At 40.1% G+C, this 21,580-nt stretch overlaps 1 protein-coding gene across 1 annotated transcript; it reads right to left on the bottom strand.

Annotated features, from left to right (window-relative positions):
- Window positions 1-7,876: 7,876 nt before the first annotated feature.
- Window positions 7,877-13,475, bottom strand: LOC148193640 (uncharacterized). Its single transcript, XM_088099472.1, has 6 exons — window positions 12,966-13,475; window positions 10,541-11,110; window positions 10,198-10,423; window positions 9,794-10,107; window positions 9,359-9,691; window positions 7,877-8,155 (listed from the first exon to the last, which is right to left on the bottom strand). Exons 1-6 carry the CDS (start codon window positions 13,473-13,475, stop codon window positions 7,877-7,879), a joined length of 2,232 nt encoding a protein of 743 aa, XP_087955598.1.
- Between the last annotated feature and the right edge of the window lie 8,105 nt (window positions 13,476-21,580).

The following is a 21,580-nucleotide window of genomic DNA, read 5'->3' as shown; positions in this document are numbered from 1 at the left end:
CCTTTGATGAAAAGGAAAAGAGTGTAACCATTAGCTCAAATTCCCTTTACCGCTTCTTGCAATCCAAACTAGCTTGAACCCGAGAAAATGTGAGAAATGGTTATGAAAAGCGGATGGCTGAATGATGGTTTGTGGGAAACATTAACTTTCGTACTCTCCCCATCCGGGGGGTGTCGTTAATATTTCAACAATCAAGGCTTACAAGCCTGCCCCAACTTTGCTGTGCACAATAAGTGTGATTTGGAGAGGTGGACAGGTCTGGGTAGGAAGGAATACCCTAGTTTGACGATTCTCTCTTGACGGGGAGACTTCACATTATATTTTTCATTTTTTTTTCTTTACGATGCTTTTCTTTTCTTCTAGCGATTGCGTCATTCACCACATCATTTCATTCCAGAGTTAAGTTCATGAGAAAGATCAGGACAAACATTCTTCAGTCGGTGTGGACTTTAATTGGCTTGTATCGTGGCTAAAGGTCAAAGGGTTTTGAAAGAAACGGATAATGAAGGCCCAAACAGTGTTTGATGGTCGAATTTTCTTAACAAGAATCATCTGCAAGGTGTCGAGTCAACTATCTCTAGGAGTTTGGAACTTCGGACATCCTTTTATTTTTTTTCATTTTTTTGTTTTTGTTTTTTTTTCATTCGTCTCGTTGCCCCTGCTGTGACCCGTTTTGAAACTTTTTTTTTCATTTCCCTTTTCCATAAATCTTCTCATTGATTTGGATGCCCTTGACGTTCCTTTGGATTGACATTGATATGCTGATGATTCTTGTTGAGGGTGATGAAGAAAAACAGTTATAACTTATGGCTCAAAGGGGGTGCAATTGGATAAATTTCTTTTATCACTTGGGTGAAGAAAAATGGCCACACGTCATTCTGAAGCTTACTCGCCTTACTTCCCCCAACCTTAAACCTGAAGTGAAACTCTGCCGCGATTGACACATCAACTTCACTTTTTTTTACCTTTTATTTTCCTCCCCGATCAACTGTACGTGTATCATGATGAAAACTGCCCCAGTATTATATTCATGACAATCCTCTGTTTTAAAGGGGAACGAGAAAGCTAGGGGTTTAAGTAGTATGAATGCAGATGCTTCAGTAGGAAAAGAACACTAGTTACACTAGCATTTTTCAAAACTTTGTTTGCTTTTGCTTTTCGAAAGTACTATGCCCTTGGCAGACTTTATTGACAACGAATTCAACATGTGTCCTTCCTTTTCACCTTTTTGCTTCATTTTTATTATTTATTTTTTCTTCACAACATCCCTCAGGAACGAGTTTGTGCTCGATGGATATACTCGTGATGCTTAAATTTTTATCACTTTCCCTTTTCCTTACTTTACCTTAAAACCTAGTGCGACATGAATCGTGTCGAAAGAAAAAAGCGTAAAAGTTGAATAATGGATAAAACCGTATGGTATTTATTGAATGAAGTAACACAGAATACAACATAATTCAAAAACAGTGTTAATATCCCTTAGTGGCATCCCCTATCGCGGAATCATGCGTAAAACTTTTTTACCGCATCAGAATTAACCGGTGATGAAAAATTTATGAACACCGAAAAACGGCGCCACAAACTTGTTCAACAATCGGCAAGTGTGACCGAATCGTATCAAGTAATAAAACTCGGTAAGACCAAGTATCGTTCAACCAAAGGACTCACGGCCTAGTTAGTTATATGATTTGTTGATTATTTAAGACTTGTGAACAATTGATTGTAGGTTTAAATGCAAAAGACAATAATTAAACATGTATGCATGAATGTTGATCAATGGAAAAGAGGAAAACAAACACTTTAATGAATTAAATGGATGAGTATGTTGTTGGGGTTATCAATTTCATCTTATCCACTCTCATATACTTTTAGGAATTCATCATTCTTTTCATCAATGCTAATGCCACTCTCTAAATCACCTTGCAAGAAGGCCTATCCTTAATTACGAGTTCATACAATTCCTAGCATTCCTAGTAATTAGTTCTGAAGTGCAGGAGCTTAAAGGAAACCAATATGCTATTGGGAGAAATTCCCTGGATCTAGATTTCCCCGTACGTTCCCATATCGACAAAATCAATAATCATGGCAATGAATGAGTTAAACAAAGCAAGCATTAGGCAAAGAGGAAAATCCCTAACTAAAGATGAAAGAAAGCATGTATCTTAATATAAGATGTTAAAACACAAATTCCATATATGAGAGTTTTCACAAGAATACATTGATTCCCTAACAACAATACAAGGTTTAGTTCACCACATTCATGGTGAAACTAGATGAACAATAATGAAAGAATGAAAGAGATAGAAAAACCCTAGAAAGAGAAGAGGAGAGCCGTCACCATCTCCCAATCTACCCCCAAGGGGTGAAAAGTGTGTTTCTGCTTCCTCCCAGCCAAAGATCCAAACCCTAGGACGTGCAAGTCCTTAAATAGGGCATAAAAATAACATAAAACAAGTCCAAGCCCATAAAAACAAAAGAAAACTGGTCCAAGCCCACTTATAATGGCGCTCAGTGGTATTTTACCGCTGAGCGGTAATAGCGCATGATACATTTTGCCCTCAGCTGTTGTTTTTGCCCCTCAGCGGTGATTTTGGCACCTGAAAAGTGCCGCTCAGCGCCACTCGGTCACACTTTTTCTGCGTTCTAGTTGGTTTTTCAGCATTCTGGTTGACTGGTTGACTTTTCTGGTTGACTGGTTGACTTTTCTGGTTGACTGGTTGACTTTTCTGGTTTCTGGTTGACTTTTCAGAACTCCAATCATTCGGTACTTCAATTCTTCTTTCAAATCATTCAATTAGCCTACAAAATCAAGGGAATCTTGCACAAAACCATTAAATTCACTTTCAACTCTCTTATTCACAAAACTAAAGCAAAAATATGAGTTCAAGCTAGTTTCTAAGTCTTAAAGGTTGCTTTTGGTATCAATTTTAAGCATAAAAGTAACGGTTTTTCAACCGTTATCACAACCCCAAACTTAAAACTTTGCTTGTCCTCAAGCAAACAACATGTAACTCAATCTTCCATCAATCCATATAATGGTTCACCACATTCAAAAATCCTTCTTTCAAGATGTACACATGCTTTTAGTGATCACTCAAACACATACTATCCAACAAATGCTATTTTCATGAATAATCAATTAACTAAGCAAAGATGTTCTTATGTGTTCATGGAATCTATCCTCACTAGATAAAGTGTTTCACTCAAACACACAAGTGTATAAGAGATATTCACTCATTCACTCTACTATTACAATGTCACATGAATCAACTTTGCCTTTCATTTAACCACAATCAAAAACACTTACCAGCAAGCATCATCACAAGGACTTTTCTATGGCTTATAACGTGGTTGGGCTATCAAGAAAATTGGTTTTTCTAGATCACAAAACCCTTGAGTTAAGAGAAACATATAAACCCAATCATTCTTATTTATTCCCAACTTTCTTTTGCATTGAGCTTTGCTTTTTCTTTTTTTTCTTTCTCTTTTTCTTTTTCTTTTCACATACTTAATTCTTAGCTCTTAGCTCAATGCTTTCAATTTCCCTTTCTATTTTCCAACAACCCCAAACTTGAACATTTGTCAATACCACAAAATATTTTCTACTTAACTCAAGGTAAAGCTTTTCAACAAGGGTTTTCAAATCATGTTCAAGGCTAGAGGTTCAAAGGATAGAACACATAGTGTTCTCTTTTAGTGGGCTAAATTTATGAATTTGGCTAATAAAAGGGTTATCAACAAATGGCCTTGATCATATGATGCAAACAAGCAAGTAAATCAATCATAGAAAACCTGGGCAAAGTCATTCATGATTTCACAGTAATAATATTCAACAATAACAACTCTGAAGCTCAAAACCTCACATATAAGCTCATTCACATTCCACGTATAACATCCTACTTAGAATCATAATCACAATCACAACATCTTGCATTTGTTCACAATGCTTGTGAACCACCTGTATAAGCATATAATGTGCACATTCTCAACATCAATCAATATCAAAGCATCATCAGGCATTACTTATCAAACAACAATCATAAGCAAACCATCATAACAGACAAAATTTCCAATTGAGTACATCAAACCCTATTCTAAAAACAAGTGATTGATAAAACAAATCCTACTCTAATGTTTTGAAAAACTCAGCCCCATCAATGTTGCTCTCTCCCAACCCCAAACTTAGATGGAAAACTAGTGAGAAAGTAAGTGGAAGGGAGATTTTCTAAAGAGGAATGAAAGGAAAAATGTGGAGAACCTTTGGAAAAGTGTTTAGGAGTGTGTGTGCAGAGAAGAATCTGAACATAGAGGGCAAAGCGTGACTTAGGGTATAAAAATACCCTAATGGGCTCGGGTTCCGCTAAGGGGCAACCTAAGCCCCTTTTACGATACCACCGCTCAGCGGCACTTTCGTGTTGTGCTTTTCTTCTTCCTAGCTTACCCTAGGTGCCTTCTACTCATGCCCCTCACTTGCTCCCTGCAATTAATTTCTCAGATAACTCAAACATTCAATCCCTATCATGCAACTAAAGCAGAATCAAAATAAACAATACAGATAAAATCAATCAACTGGGTTGCCTCCCAGATAGCGCTTGTTTAACGTCACGAGCCTAACCCAAAATCCTCTAGCACCCTTCAGTAGATGCAAATCTTTCTTACCAACACCCATCAGTAGGTGTATACAAACATAGTATCCTTCAGTAGATACTCTTCCGCCTAACATCCATCAGTAGATGTAAACCCTGTAACAAACTTATAACAAAAACAAAAATACCCAAAAGTTCAAAATTACATCACCAAACCAAAAATTAAAAGTTCTTAAATCACTGGGTTGCCTCCCAGCAGGCGCTCTTTTAACGTCACTAGCTTGACCCAATAAAGCTCAAGTTCCATCTTCTTTTTCTTCTTTCTACTGAACTTCTTCAGAAATTTGATCAAACCAGGAACCTGTTGCAATGTCTCAATCATAGGAACTTTAATCTCCAATTTCTTGAAGATTTCCATAAAGCACTTAAATTTCTTTTCCTTCCTATGATACTTCTTTGGATGACGAAGAGGTTTTCCATGTGATTCTCTCTCTTCCTCTCGTCCTCTTTCTCTTTTCTCTCACTTTCTTTCTTTATGTTCTTTTTCTACTCACTTTCTCAATCTTCACACAAATTTTCTCTTCTTCTTTCTCTTCTCTCTCTTTTCTCTCTTCTTTTTCCAACTCAACTTTTTCAACATTTACACTCACTAGCACTTCACATTCTTCCCTGGGGTTAACCTCAATATTAGCCCCACAATTCTTGTTAAGCCTTTCTTCCAACTGCTTGCTAATCTGACCCATTTGAATCTCCATGTTCTTAATAGCAGCTTCAATAGTCTTTTGAGAAGAGTTTCTTCCAACCTTATTGATCTTTCATTAAGTATAGAAATTTGTTGCTATAAGGTTGGTTGTTGTTGTTGCTTGTTAAATTGTTGTTGATTCTCAAATTGTCCAGTAGCTTGCCAAAATTGACTTTGATCTATGCTTGAGTGAGGTTCCCACCAGTGGTTGAGATTACTTTGGTAGAATTGATTGCCCACATAGTTAAATTCTTGTCCGAATTGCATCCTGCAAGCATTAGGCACAAACTCTAGAAAATATTTGTTAGCATAAAAAGATAGAGAAGATACAAAGAATAAATGATAAGAAGATAAAAGATAGCAAGATAGAAGATAAAAACATAAAATAGAAAAATGAAAACAGAAAACAGAAAAAAATAAAAACAGAAAACGAAAAAATAAAAACAGAAAACAAAAAAATAAAAACAAAAAACAAAAAAAAATAAAAACAAAAAACAAAAACAAAATAAAATAAAATAAAATAAAATAAAATAAAATAAAATAAAGGTTTAATTGCTTCCTTTGTCCCCAGTTTGGTTGAATTGTGTCAAATTAATCCTCATTTTTAAAAAAGTTTCATTGTCATCCTCACGTGGTGTAAAAGTTTCATTGTCGTCCTCACGTGGTGTAAAAGTGTCAATTGAATCCAAACATAGAAAAAATTTGTGTCAAAGTAGTCATTTTTCCTATATATCTGTGTCTTCCTTTCATACAATCAAGTACAGATATTCATTTTACCTTATCCAATTTAAGGCTTTTCATAGCTCTAGAGAAGTGACATATGAAAGGAAGACACAGAGATATAGGAAAAATGACTACTTTGACACAAATTTTTTCTATGTTTGGATTCAATTGACACTTTTATACCACGTGAGGACGACAATGAAACTTTTTTAAAAATGAGGATGAATTTGACACAATTCAACCAAACTGGGGACAAAGGAAGCAATTAAACCTAAAATAAAATAAAATCAAATCAAATCAAATAAAAATAAAATAAAATAAAATCAAATCAAATCAAATAAAAATAAAATAAAATAAAAGCAGAAAAAAATAAAAACAAAAATTCAAAATTCAAAATTCAAGTCAAAGATAATCAATAATCACACAAATGAACTAGTTAAACCACGAGTCCCCGACAACGGCGCCAAAAACTTGATGAGAAATTTATGAACACCGAAAAACGGCACCACAAACTTGTTTAACAATCGCAAGTGTGAACAATTGATTGTAGGTTTAAATGCAAAAGACAGTAATTAAACATGTATGCATGAATGTTGATCAATGGAAAAGAGGAAAACAAACAATTTAATGAATTAAATGGATGAGTATGTTATTGGGGTTATCAATTTCATCTTATCCACTCTCATATACTTTTAGGAATTCATCATTCTTTTCATCAATGCTAATGCCACTCTCTAAATCACCTTGCAAGAAGGCCTATCCTTAATTACGATTTCATACAATTCCTAGCATTCCTAGTAATTAGTTCTGAAGCGTAGGAGCTTAAAGGCAACCAATATGCTATTGGGAGAAATTCCCCGGATCTAGATTTCCCCGTACGTTCCCATATCGACAAAATCAATAATCATGGCAATGAATGAGTTAAACAAAGCGAGCATTAAGCAAAGAGGAAAATCCCTAACTAAAGATGAAAGAAAGCATGTATCTTAATATAAGATGTTAAAGCACAAATTCCATATATGAGAGTTTTCACAAGACTACATTGATTCCCCAACAACAATACAAGGTTTAGTTCACCATATTCATGGTGAAACTAGATGAACAATAATGAAAGAATGAAAGAGATAGAAAAACCCTAGAAAGAGAAGAGGAGAGCCGTCACCATCTCCCAATCTACCCCCAAGGGGTGAAAAGTGTGTTTCTACTTCCTCCCAGCCAAAGATGCAAACCCTAGGACATGCAAGTCCTTAAATAGGGCAAAAAAATAACATAAAACAAGTCCAAGCCCATAAAAACAAAATAAAACCGGTCCAAGCCCACTTAGAATGGTGCTCAGCGGTATTTTACCGCTGAACGGTAATAGCGCATGATACATTTTGCCCTCAGCTGCTGTTTTTGCCCCTCAGCGGTGATTTTGGCACCTGAAAAGTGCCGCTCAGCGGTATTTTACCGCTCAGCGCCACTCTGTCACACTTTTTCTGCGTTCTGGTTGGTTTTTCAGCATTCTGGTTGACTGGTTGACTTTTCTGGTTGACTGGTTGACTTTTCTGGTTGACTGGTTGACTTTTCTGGTTTCTGGTTGACTTTTCAGCACTCTAATCATTCGGTACTTCAATTCTTCTTTCAAATCATTCAATTAGCCTACAAAATCAAGGGAATCTTGCACAAAACCATTAAATTCACTTTCAACTCCCTTATTCACAAAACTAAAGCAAAAATATGAGTTCAAGCTAGTTTCTAAGTCTTAAAGGTTGCTTTTTGTATCAATTTTAAGCATAAAAATAACGGTTTTTCAACCGTTATCAACTGGTAAAGGTAACTCCTCTCAATCCATCCTTGTGAGAATTAGTGCCCCTCCAGAGAATGCTCTTTTTACTACAAATGGTCCTTCATAATTTGGGGTCCACTTGCCTCTGTGATCCTTTTGTATAGGCAAAATCTTCTTTAACACCAGTTCGCCTTCATGGAACTCCCTTAGGCGCACCTTTTTGTCGAAAGCCTTTTTCATTCTTCTTTGGTACAATTGTCCGTGGCACACCGCTGTCAGTCTCTTTTCTTCGATGAGATTGAGTTGGTCAAACCGAGTTTGAACCCACTCAGCTTCCTACAATTGGGTTTCCTTTAAAACTCGTAGAGATGGGATTTCCACCTCAAATGGAAGTACTGCTTCCATCCCATACACAAGCGAGAAAGGTGTTGCCCCAGTTGACGTTCGTACTGATGTACGATATCCATGCAAAGCAAAAGGAAGCATTTCGTGCCAATCTTTATAGGTGACCACCATCTTTTGTATAGTCTTCTTGATATTCTTATTAGCAGCCTCTACTGCCCCATTCATCTTTGGACGGTAAGGGGAAGAATTAAGATGATGAATTTTGAACTCTTCACATAACTCTGCCATCATCTGGTTGTTCAGGTTGGTGGCATTATCAGTGATAATCTGATTAGGTAACCCGTATGTGCAGATTAACTCCTTTTTTATGAATTTGGTCACCACCTTTCTAGTCACGTTGGCATAAGAAGCAGCCTCAACCCACTTGGTGAAGTAATCGATCGCGACTAGTATGAAACGATGTCCATTTGACGCTTTTGGCTCTATAGCTCCAATAACATCTATCCCCCACATCGAAAATGGCCACGGTACAGACAACACGTTCAAGGTCGTGGGTGGCACATTGATATTGTCTGCATACATTTGACATTTCTCGCACTTCCTCACGTGTGTACAACAATCATTTTCCATGGTCAACCAGAAGTAACCAGCTCTCAAGATCTTCCTGGCCATTGAGTGCCCATTCATATGTGTGCCAAAGGTACCTTCATGCTCTTCTTTCAGTATCATCTCGACTTCCTTTGCATCCATGCATCTGAGGAGAACCATGTCATGATTTCTCTTGTATAAAATATCCCCATTTAAAATAAAGCTGCCAACCAACCTCCTTAATGACCTTTTATCATTTTCAGATGCCTTCTTAGGATATTCTCGGGTCTTAAGATAGTGCTTGATATCAAAATACCAAGGTTTACCATCTACCTCCTCCTCGATGAAATGGCAATATGCTGGCTCTGCATGGCTCTTCATTTCAATCATTGGTAATTCTGCATCTTGGTCAACTTCAAACATTGATGACAAAGTAGCCAACGCATATGCTAATTGATTATCTTGTCGCAGTATGTGGTTAAATGTGATGGCATCGAAATACTCCATTAATCCCCTGATGTAAGCTTGGTAAGGAATTAATTTTGCATCCCTAGTTTCCCACTCTCCCTTCAACTGGTGGACGACTAAAGCTGAATCTCCATATACATTCAGAATTTTCACTTTGGACTTTATTGCCGCCCGAATACCCATAGTGCAAGCCTCATATTCTGCAATGTTATTCGTGCAATTAAAACATAACCTAGCTATCATAGGTATGTATTGATGCTCTGGAGAGATGAGAACTGCCCCTATGCCATGCCCCATCACATTCGAGGCTCCGTCGAATAATAATATCCACGTTTCTTCGTCTCGGTTTTTTCTGCCTTCTTCGAATAGAGCCATGATATCTTCATCGGGAAATTCGGGTTGCATTGGCTGATAATCGCTGATGGGGTGGTGAGCCAGGTATTCTGCTAACGCACTACCCTTGACGGATTTCTGAGTAACATATACGATGTCATATTCTGACAATAGCATCTGCTACCGAGCTATCCTTCCAGTAAGAGCAGGCTTTTCAAAAATGAACTTGATAGGGTCCACCTTGGATATCAACCAGGTTGAGTAACTCAGCATGTATTGCCTCAAGCGATGAGCAGCCCACGCCAATGCACAGCAAGTTCGTTCTAACGACGAATATCTTTGTTCGCAGTCTGTGAATTTCTTGCTCAAGTAGTATATAGCGTGTTCTTTCTTCCCAACTTCATCGTGCTGACCCAACACACAACCCATTGACTTATCCAACACAGTCAAATACAAAATGAGCGGCCTTCCTGGTTTGGGTGGACGTAATACGGGAGGGTCTTGCAAGTATCGTTTGATTTTTTCAAATGCGGCTTGACAATCCTCATTCCAAACTACAGCCTGATTCTTTCGTAACAACTTGAACATTGGTTCACACGTAGCGGTTAATTGGGAGATGAATATAGCAATGTAGTTCAGTCTACCCAGAAAACCTCGAACCTCCTTTTCTGTTCTAGGCCCAGACATTTCTATTATCGCTCGCGCCTTATCAGGATCCACTTCTATCCCCTTTTGGCTAACCACAAAACCCAACAATTTCCCAGATTTCACTCCAAACGTGCATTTGGCGGGGTTTAACCTGAGTTTATACTTTCTCAATCTCTCAAATAATTTCTTCAAGTTGAGAACGTGCTCTTCTTCCGATTCGGACTTTGCAATCATGTCATCCACATAAACTTCGATTTCCTTGTGCATCATGTCATGAAAAAGTGCCACCATCGCCCTTTGATATGTTGCCCCGACATTCTTGAGCCCAAAGGACATCACCTTATAACAAAAAGTTCCCCACAACGTGATAAAGGTTGTCTTTTCCATATCTTCTGGCACCATCTTGATCTGATTATATCCTGAGAAACCATCCATGAATGAAAATAGCGAAAACTTGGCTGTATTATCGACTAAAGTGTCGATGTGCGGTAGTGGGAAATTGTCTTTTGGACTTGCACGATTCAAATCACGATGGTCAACGCACATCCGAACTTTACCATATTTCTTGGGTACTGGTACGATATTCGCCACCCATTGCGGGTATTTCGCCACAGCCAAAAATCCTGCTTCGAATTGTTTCTGCACCTCTTCCTTGATTTTCAAAGACATCTCCGGCTTCATTCTTCTTAGCTTCTGTTTGACCGGGAGGCATTCCGGCTTAAGAGGGAGTTTATGCTGCACGATATCGGTATCCAGACCGGGCATATCATTGTACGACCAAGCGAACATGTCCTTAAATTCCTTCAATAGGACTCGCAACCTTTCTCTCACTTCCTCTTTCATGGTAGTGCCGATCTTTACTTCTTTTACCTCGTCTTCCTCACCCAAGTTGAGTATTTCGACATCTTCCTGATAGGGTTTTATTTCTTTAGACTCTTGCTCCACTAATCTCATTAGTTCTGGAGAGGGTTCCGAACCATCTTCATAATCATCTTCCGTATCATCGACAAGGTGCACCAAATTAGGGATATCGACATTGTTATTTTCAAAACATTCATTGTCATATCTGCATTATTTAAGTTTTCGAAAAAAGAATAAATAAACAAGAAAAACGATGGATAAGGCTAAATGATGATAAAAACGAGAACAAACACGATTCAATTATCACACCGAAAGCAAAATAAAAGCGTCAACCCATAAGTCATGAATCCTAAAGCTCCGGGTAAAGCAATAGGATCAATTAATATATTACATTTCATTCGAATTAAACATCACGGGTAAGTCCGAAGTCTTCCAATTGCTGAGCTGCGCGTTTGGGGAGCAAGCCCACTGATAACGGTTGAAAAACCGTTATTTTTATGCTTAAATTTGATACCAAAAGCAACCTTTAAGACTTAAAAACTAGCTTGAACTCATATTTTTGCTTTAGTTTTGAGAATAAGAGAGTTGAAAGTGAATTTAATGGTTTTTTGCAAGATTCCCTTGATTTTGTAGGCTAATTGAATGATTTGAAAGAAGAATTGAAATACCGAATGATTGGAGTGCTGAAAAGTCAACCAGAAACCAGAAAAGTCAACCAGTCAACCAGAAAAGTCAACCAGTCAACCAGAAAAGTCAACCAGTCAACCAGAATGCTGAAAAACCAACCAGAACGCAGAAAACGTGTGACCGAGTGGCGCTGAGCGGTAAAATACCGCTGAGCGACACTTTTCGGGTGCCGAAATCACCGCTGAGGGGCAAAACAGTAGCTGGGGGGCAAAATGGATCATGCGCTAGTACCGCTCAGCGGTAAAATACCGCTGAGCGCCATTCTAAGTGGGCTTGGACCGGTTTTCTTTTGTTTTAATGGGCTTGGACTTGTTTTATGTTATTGTTATGCCCTATTTAAGGACTTGCACGTCCTAGGGTTTGTATCTTTGGCTGGGAGGAAGTAGAAACACACTTTTCACCCCTTGGGGGTAGATTGGGAGATGGTGACGGCTCTCCTCTTCTCTTTCTCGGGTTTTTCTATCTCTTTCATTCTTTCATTATTATTCATCTAGGTTCACCATGAATATGGTGAACTAAACCTTGTATGTTTGTTGGGGAATCAATGTAATCTTTTGAAGCTCTCATATATGGAATTTGTTTTTACATCTTTTAATTAAGATTTATGCTTTCTTTCATCATTAGTTAGGGTTTTTCCTCTTTGCTCAATGCTTGCGTTGTTTAACTCATTCGATGCATGATTATTGGTTTTGTCGATACGGGTGCGTGCGGGGAAGTCTAGATCCGGGGAATTTCTCCCAATATTATATTGGTTGTCGTTAAGCTCCTGCACTTATGAACTAATCATTAGGAATGCTAGGAATTGTATGAACTCGTGATTAGAGAGAAGCCTTCTTGAAAGGTACTTTAGAGAGTGGCATTAACAATGATGATTTGAATGTTGAATTCCTAAAATATGAGAGTGGATAAGATGAAATTGACCCCCAACAACATACTCACCCATATATTCCATTGAAAGTGTTTGTATTTTGCTTTAGCCATTGATCACACTCATGCATACATATTTAATTTTCGTTTTCTGCATATAAAATCCAAATATTTCGTCTCTAAGTCTTAGCTAATCAACAAACCACACAACTAAACTAGGCCGTGAGTCCTATGGGAAGAACGATACTTGGTCTTACCAAGTTTATTACTTGAACGATTCGGTCATACTTGCCGATTGAAAAACAAGTTTGTGACATCATATTTTGGTGATCATAAATTTGTCCATCACCCACACGAAGTTTGAGCTTTCAGATCCAGCTTCCTCTCCCACAACCGCTATATGGCTAGTGTTCACCCATCCAGCACTGCGAAAACTCTCCTTGATATCACAAATGTGAATCTTCCTTGCCTTTGGTTCCTGCCTTTCTACACGAGCCAGACTGCGCTCTCTCCTTTCCCCAATCAACCTTTTCCTGTCTTCTTTGGTGGGCTTGTACCCTAGGCCATACCTATTCTTATTCTCAACGACCTCTAGAGGGAAAGCTTGCCCCTGCCCATGCTTGCCTAAACCTTTACCATGTGTATAGCCTTCTTTCAGCAAGACTTTGGCCATCATAATAGAAGCACGCGACAAACGTGGGTTCGCTGGAAACGGCTCCACGTAGGCATTTCCTACAATCTCCAATGATTGGAAAGCTGTCTCGAGAGCTTCCTCAACTGCCTCAATATAGCGTGTGGACGATGGCCTACTCACAAGGAGATCCTCCTCCCCTAATACTATCACCAACTTATCTCCCATTACATATTTCAGCTTCTAGTGTAGTGTGGAAGGCACAACTCCTGTAGAATGGATCCACGGGCGACCCAACAGACTGCTATAAGCCGGGAGGATATCCATGACTTGGAATGTCACTTGAAAGACGCATGGACCGACTTGGACCGGCAATTCCACTTCTCCCATCACTTCCCTCTTACTGCCGTCGAACGCTCTCACAATCATAGAGCTTGGCCTCATATGCATTCCGTCACAGGGTAGCTTCTCCAATGTCGCCTTTGGCATGACGTTCGAAGAGGAGCCATTATCCACCAAGACACGTGCTATAACATGATCCAGGCATTTCACAGAGACATGAAGAGCCTTATTATGCCCTCTTCCCTCAGTAGGTATCTCCTTATCGGTAAAGGTGAGGTAATTATTAGGACCGATGTTGCCAACAATGCCCTCGAACTTGTTCAGAGAAATACCTTGCTCCACGTGGGCCTCGCTAAGTATCTTCATTAACAACTTTCTGTGAGATGTAGAATTCATGAGCAATTCTAGCAAGGAGATCCGAGCAGGCATGCGGTTTAGCTGTTCCACCACCTTGTATTCACTTTGTTGTATGAACTTTAAAAACTCGCAAGCCTCTTCTTCGGATATTTCTTTCTTCTCTCCTTCGACAGGGGCCTCTTCTGCTTGTACACCCTTCCCTTTCAAGAACTCCTTAGCTTTTGCGGCCATTGTTGCTTCCTTATTGTTGGCTCCTTCTCTTTTCAGCTCTGGTGGTGTAAAGATTCGACCACTTCTCGTCATTCCCCCAATGCCCGATATGCTTTCAATGGCTGGGTCTGCACCTTTTCCTTCTTCTAACGCAAATGCCCCATATCTCCAAGGGACAACTTTCTCATTTTTGTAAGGAAAGGGGGATGGGACAAAGATAACAACAGACGGTTTTTCTTCAATCACCGGTGCAGGGGTGGTTCTAGTGAAACGGATCACCAGCGGTTCCGGTAGAGTTACATCAGATTCCCCACCAGTTTGTGCAAACACTTCTTCCTCTTTATCCTCGCGACATACTTGCATCAAACTTCTGTCAAGCAGGTCTTGCAGAATACCTTCTAATTCAACACACTCTTCAATAGAGTGCTCAGCATTTGGATGAAGTGCACATGATGTACCCATATCATAATCACCTTTCACTAGGCCCACTTTTAACAACGCCTCGAGAATAAACCTCCTAGAACTCCGGATTTCACTCACATCTCTTATCAACTCATGCCTTTCGGCCTCGATGGCATTCGTCGAGGTACTCCCATGCCCGGACAATGGGTTTTCTTTGCTGGACACTTGATGAGTCGTTATTTCTTGAATTATATTTAGTTAATTGCACTTAAATAAACCAGGGAATTGTGTTTAATTGTTTGTTATTTCCCCGTTTTCCGAACTCTGCTTAATTTGGTCGGAAATTTGTAATTATGCTAATTTGGGTTTTCTGAGCTGATTAAGTGCATTTTTGAAGTGCAGGAAAATTTCGGAAATACATTTTGGGACATCAGGAAGAATGCCAAATAAATTCAAGACTCTCCACACAGACATTTTAGAATTAATTAAATTGTAATTCAGTAGTTTAGAATTTTTGAATCAACTCTTACAATTTGGGTAAATTTTTGGTAAAGTAGATTAGGCCCAAAAGTAGAGATTAGAGACTTGGACCTAGGGTTTTGTTGTGTGGACCCACAATTATTAAAAACAGCCACACGGCCTTAGGGTAGCCGCCACTTGACACGCACCACAGACTTTTTCATTCGGACCTGGGTTTTCCTACAACGCTGTTTTTTTGAATGGCATGAATGAAGACAACGTTGATTGCTTTTCGCTGATTTCTCATTACCTTTTTATTTTTGGTTTTATGCACTTTGATTGAAAGTTTAACCCATCATTTCACGTCCTAGAAGCACGAAAAGAAACTTGGATTGAAAGGAGCAAGGATGTGGTGTCACGGCTGGATTGAACGCTGATTTCATTGAGAACTGGCACACACGGGATCTATTGATTCTTCATTTCCTTGCTGGAGATTAAGTACACAGCTGTCTCGGCTGCAGGGAAGCAGTGCATTCACGGCCTGGGAGGACTACACACGGGATACACGCTCATTTAAATTTTCTTTTAGAAAAGAAAATCCTTTCTTTTGAAACACATACACGTAGCGTGGAGATGAAGTGAAGAAGGTGTTGTTGCTGTTTGGAGGGGCAGCAGCTACGTGGATCTGTATAGGAAGCACACGATGACTTATGAAGAAAATCTCGGTTTTATCTTTTAGAAAAAGGAGGGTTGATATTCATTTGGCAGAGTGGAACGGTGATTCATGAACGGTGATGAGATAATGAAGAGCACGGTCACGTCAAGGGATTTTTTTCTTTCTTTAGAAAAAAGAGGCACACATTATGGAATGAGAATTAGATGAGGTGAAAGAAGTACTGTCCACGGCTTAGCATGGATGTGCACAACCCTTTTCATTTTTGCTGGAGAAGTTTTATACTTTGGAGCATTGGGAGACGTGGAGTTAATTTAAGTAGGGGCTGAATTCATTTGTTGAGCTGCCCATTAAATTCTTGAAAAAGAAGAGGTGATTAGATGGGGTGGGTACACATGTACGACGGTTAATGTTGGAAGAAGAAGATTAATTAATTGCTTGGTGAAGTAGGTGCAGGGATGCTACGGCTTAGAGGAAAAGTATAGCTTTGCTTTTGATTATTTTTTTGGAATGAAAGGGAGATTAGGTGGAAGAATGGTGTGCATGAAAAAAAAATTGTCTAGAAGAATGGCACATGAAAGGGCTGCCACGGTGATGGGACGTTGATGGTTTGGTGTAGAGTGGAAGAATAGAAGCACTTTCTACCGCTGGTGTGCAAGAGAATGAAGAAGTAGAGTAGGGAAATGTGTGGTGCACGGTGACGGGAGGGAGCTGCTGCCACGTCAGAGGAGCTCCAAGGGTCTATTTTTATATTATTTTAAATGCTTAATCTTGCACTTAGTTAGGTTACAATTTTCATATTGCATACACTTAGGTTTGAATGCTTGCTAATTTCTAAGTGATCTTTGCTTGATAACCATATTCCCCTTTCAATGTTAATCATCACAAAGTTAATTTTCACTCCTTTAATTTAAAAGCAATGTTAGCTTTGGTGATCAACCGCTTCAATTTTGTAATTGAGACCGTTTTTATATTTCTGTTGCATTAGTGTCTTATTTAAGTTTAGTTGCATTCACAAAAAAATCTTTCAAAAAACCCCCCACTACGTGTTGATCTGAGACTGAACCCAATTTGGTCCTTGAGAGACGACCTAGGAGTCACTTCCTAGTCTATACTGCATTCTTTTATGCACAACTTTTGTGAGAGGTGCGACCCTCTCATCAAAATGGCGCCGCTGCCGGGGACCAACGGTTCAGTCTTAGGTCTTTTTGTTGTGTTGTTTGTGTGTTGTGTTTTGTCTTGTATGTTTGAGTGTGTGTGATTTGTTTGTTTAGGTTGTTTTGTGTGTTCAAAATTTTTGTGATATCGTTTCATGATTTTAGGGTGTTGTGACTTAGTGCATGACTAGGGGAAATCCTGGGCCTATACCACCCTTTGATCCTGAGATTGATAGAACTTTTCATAGGTTAGCTAGGCATTCTAGAAATTTATCTTTAGAGTCTGTTTTTGAGTCTGTTCCATTGGATACTGTGCATCCCACTGCTGAGTACTTTGTGCATACTGCATCTACTGCATCTATTGCATCTGCACGTGATTCTGATTCTGATTCTGTTGTTTTTCACACTGAGAACAATATGGCACAACCTCCACCTCGTGGGAGGACTTTTAGGGAGATGGCTGCACCTGATTTCGATATCGAAAGCTTGTGCATCCAATATCCTGATGAGGGCGTTCCATTTGTTCTCAAGACTGGACTGATCCATTTGTTGCCCAAGTTTCATGGTCTTGCAGGTGAGAGTCCTCATAAGCATTTGAAGGAATTCCACATTGTCTGTTCTAGTATGAAACCACATGATGTTCCTGAAGAGCACATCTTCTTGAAGGCATTCCCTCATTCATTGGAAAATGTTGCTAAGGATTGGTTGTATGGTTTGGCGCCTAGATCCGTCACTAGCTGGGATGATCTGAAGAGGCTGTTCTTAGATAAATTTTTTCCAGCAGCCCGGACCACAGCTATCAGAAAAGACATAACTGGGATTAGGCAGCTTGGTGGAGAGAACTTATATGAGTATTGGGAGAGATTCAAGACACTTTGTTCTAGTTGTCCCCACCATCAGATACCTGAGCATCTCCTTGTCCAGTATTTCTATGAGGGTTTGAACAACATGGACCGTGGTAGGATTGATGCTGCCAGTGGTGGAGCTCTTGGAGACACCACACCTGCTGAGGCCAGGCAATTGATTGAGAAGATGGCCTTTAACTCCCAGCAGTTTAGCACCAGGAATGATGCCATTGTGGTGAGGGGCGTACATGATGTTGTTGCCCAGTCTTTATCAGCTGTTGAAAGCAAGTTGGAAGGAAAGATTGACTCTCTTACGAAGATGGTGACACAGTTGACTACCAACCAGAGATCTGCAGCTCCATCTGCATCTGTTGCACGACTATGTGCTATTTGTCCTTCCAGTGACCACTATACAGATGCTTGTCCTTCTTTGCAGCACTCTGCTGCCTTTGATGCGCCTCAGGCTTATGCTACGAACATCTACAACAACAGACAGCAACAACAGCAAAATCATGACTTATCCAGCAACAGGTACAACCCAGGGTGGAGGAATCACCCCAATCTGAGATGGAACAATGCGCCACAGCATCAACAGCAGGCACCACCTTTCCAGAATGCTGGAGCACCTAACAGATATGTGCCTCCACCAATGCAACAACACCAGAGGCAACAACAACAGCAGCAACAAGAGGCACCTGCCCAGCCAGTTGCCCAACCTTCCACTTCGTCTGAACCTTCATTGGAAGAGTTAGTGAGACAGATGACTATGCAAAACCTGCAGTTTCAGCAGGAGACTAGAGCTTCCATACAGAGTCTCACTAACCAGATGGGTCAGATGGCTACTCAGATAAACCAGGCGCAGTCTCAGAATTCGGATAAGTTACCATCCCAGACTGTGCAGAACCCAAGGAATGTGAGTGCCATAACCCTTAGATCAGGGAAGCAGATTTTTGTGCCTTCAGAGCCCGCTTCTACACCTACACCCATGCCTGCTACTTGTCCTAGAAAGAACGACCATGACGGTCCGAGCAAGGCATTTGAGGTGGGTGAATCTTCTTCTCCAGCCGGTGGTTCTTCTTCAAGTGGATCTCCTCCCTCTTCCACCATCACCGCTGCCGCACCTTCTCCATTGGTTGACCGACCTATCCCTCTACCATTCCCTTCACGGGCACTTCCTAGCAAAAAGATGGAAGATGTGGATAAGGAAATTCTGGAGACCTTCAGGAAGGTAGAGGTGAACATACCTCTACTTGATGCCATCAAGCAGATACCGAAGTATGCCAAATTCTTGAAGGAGCTGTGCACACACAAGAGGAGGATGAAGGGAAATGAGAGGATTAGCATGGGAAGGAATGTATCTGCGCTTATTGGTAAGTCGGTCCCGCACATCCCTGAAAAGTGCAAGGACCCAGGTATATTTTGCATTCCTTGTGTGATTGGAAACAATAAATTTGAAAATGCCATGCTTGATTTGGGTGCTTCTGTTAATGTCATGCCTTTGTCTATATATGCATCTTTGTCTCTTGGTCCTTTGCAAACCACGGGTGTGGTCATTCAGTTGGCCAATAGGAGTGTTACCCACCCAGTAGGTTTAATAGAGGATGTCTTGGTTAGGGTTGGTGAATTGATTTTTCCTGCTGACTTTTATGTTTTGGAAATGGAGGAGGGATTCTCTCATGGATTCGCTCCCATTATCTTAGGCAGGCCATTCTTGAAAACTGCCCGAACTAAGATTGATGTGTATGCTGGAACTTTGTCTATGGAATTTGCTGATATTGTTGTTCATTTTAATATCCTTGATGCAATGAAATTTCCAGCTGAGGACCATTCTCTGTTTAGGATCGATACATTGGATGACATTATTGATAAATATGTTGTTGATGATTTTGATTCTTTGCATAAGAAAGAGCATTCTTTTCTATCTTCTCTACATACATGCATTGAATCTGAAATTGAGAATGATGTTGATTTTGAAGAGAATTTTGATATCCATGATGTTGATGATGTTTTTGATATGGATGATGTTGATAATGTAATTGTCATGGATATGGATTTGGAGCTTGATGAGATAGGTGTTCCGCCTTTACCTGTGAATTCTTTGGAGTCAGAATGCACTAACCACTTTGTAGAAAGTACAAATGAATCTGACTTGCAGGCACCTACTCTTGAGTTGAAACAGCTCCCAGATAACCTCAAGTACGTGTACTTGGAGGATGATGAGAAGAAACCGGTGATCATTTCCACCTCCCTTGATTCTGTTCAAGAGGAGAAGTTGCTTGGTGTGCTGAGGAAGCACAAGAAGGCCATTGGTTGGAGTTTGGATGACATACCTGGCATTAGCCCATCCACATGCATGCATAGAATTCTTTTGGAAGATGGGGCAAGGCCAGTGAGACAGCCACAAAGAAGGCAAAACCCCGTGATCATGGACGTCATCAAGAAGGAGGTGACCAAGCTTTTGCAAGCTGGGATCATCTACCCTATTTCAGACAGTCAGTGGGTTAGCCCCATCCATGTTGTGCCCAAGAAAACTGGCCTCACTGTGGTAAAGAATGAGAGGGATGAGCTTATCCCAGCTAGAGTGCAGAACAGTTGGAGAGTCTGCATTGACTATAGGAGGCTCAACCAAGCAACCAGGAAAGATCATTTCCCCCTGCCATTCATTGATCAGATGCTGGAGCGCCTGGCAGGTAAATCTCATTATTGTTTTCTTGATGGTTTTTATGGTTACTTTCAAATAAATATTGCGCCTGAGGATCAAGAAAAAACCACATTCACCTGCCCCTTTGGCACTTTTGCCTATAGGAGGATGCCCTTTGGTCTATGCAACGCCCCTGGTACCTTCCAGCGGTGCATGCTTAGCATTTTTAGCGACTTTCTTGAGAATTGCATAGAGGTGTTTATGGATGATTTTACTGTGTATGGATCCTCCTTTGATGCATGTTTAGACAGTCTGGAAAAAGTTTTGAAAAGATGCATAGAAACAAACCTTGTTCTCAATTTTGAGAAATGTCACTTCATGGTTGGACAAGGTTTGGTTCTAGGGCATATCATTTCTGAAAAGGGAATAGAGGTAGACCCTGCTAAGATATCTGTGATTTTGCAGTTGCCTTACCCCTCTTGCGTGCGAGAGGTGCGATCTTTTCTTGGACATGCAGGTTTCTACAGGCGCTTCATCAAAGATTTCAGCAAGAAGGCGCTTCCCTTGTCCAGACTGCTGCAAAAAGATATTGACTTTTCTTTTGATGACAGATGTAAGCAGGCGTTTGATTGCCTGAAGGAAGCTTTGACCACCGCCCCTATCATTCAGGCACCGGATTGGACAGCCCCATTTGAGCTCATGTGTGATGCGTCTAATTATGCATTAGGGGCTGTCTTGACACAGAAAATTGACAAGCTGCCGAGAGTGATCTATTATGCTTCACGCACTTTGGATGTTGCCCAGGCAAATTATACCACCACTGAAAAAGAGTTGTTGGCAATTGTTTTTGCCCTTGATAAGTTTAGGTCATATTTGCTTGGATCACCTGTTATTGTGTATACTGACCATGCAGCTCTAAAGTTTCTGTTGAAAAAGGCGGAGTCAAAGCCTAGATTGATCAGGTGGATGCTACTGCTCCAGGAGTTTGACTTGCAAATTGAAGACCGGAGTGGAGCACGAAATTTGGTTGCAGACCACCTAAGCCGGATTGAAAAAGTTGGGAATGAAGCTGATGTGTTGCCCATACAAGATACCTTTCCTGACGAGAGTTTGTTGATGATTTCTTACTCTCACCCCACTCCTTGGTTTGCACACATTGTAAATTATTTGGTTGCTTCTGTTTTTCCTCCCTTAGCATCACGTGCTCAGATTGCTAAAATTAAGAGTGATGCTAAGTATTATGTTTG

Source organism: Vigna umbellata, chromosome 9, assembly GCF_029865625.1.
Source record: "Vigna umbellata cultivar VRB3 chromosome 9, Vumbellata_1.0, whole genome shotgun sequence".
Classification (NCBI taxonomy): Eukaryota; Viridiplantae; Streptophyta; class Magnoliopsida; order Fabales; family Fabaceae; genus Vigna; species Vigna umbellata.
Note: the sequence above shows the minus strand (reverse complement) of the source record. Positions and strands in the feature narration are given on the sequence as shown.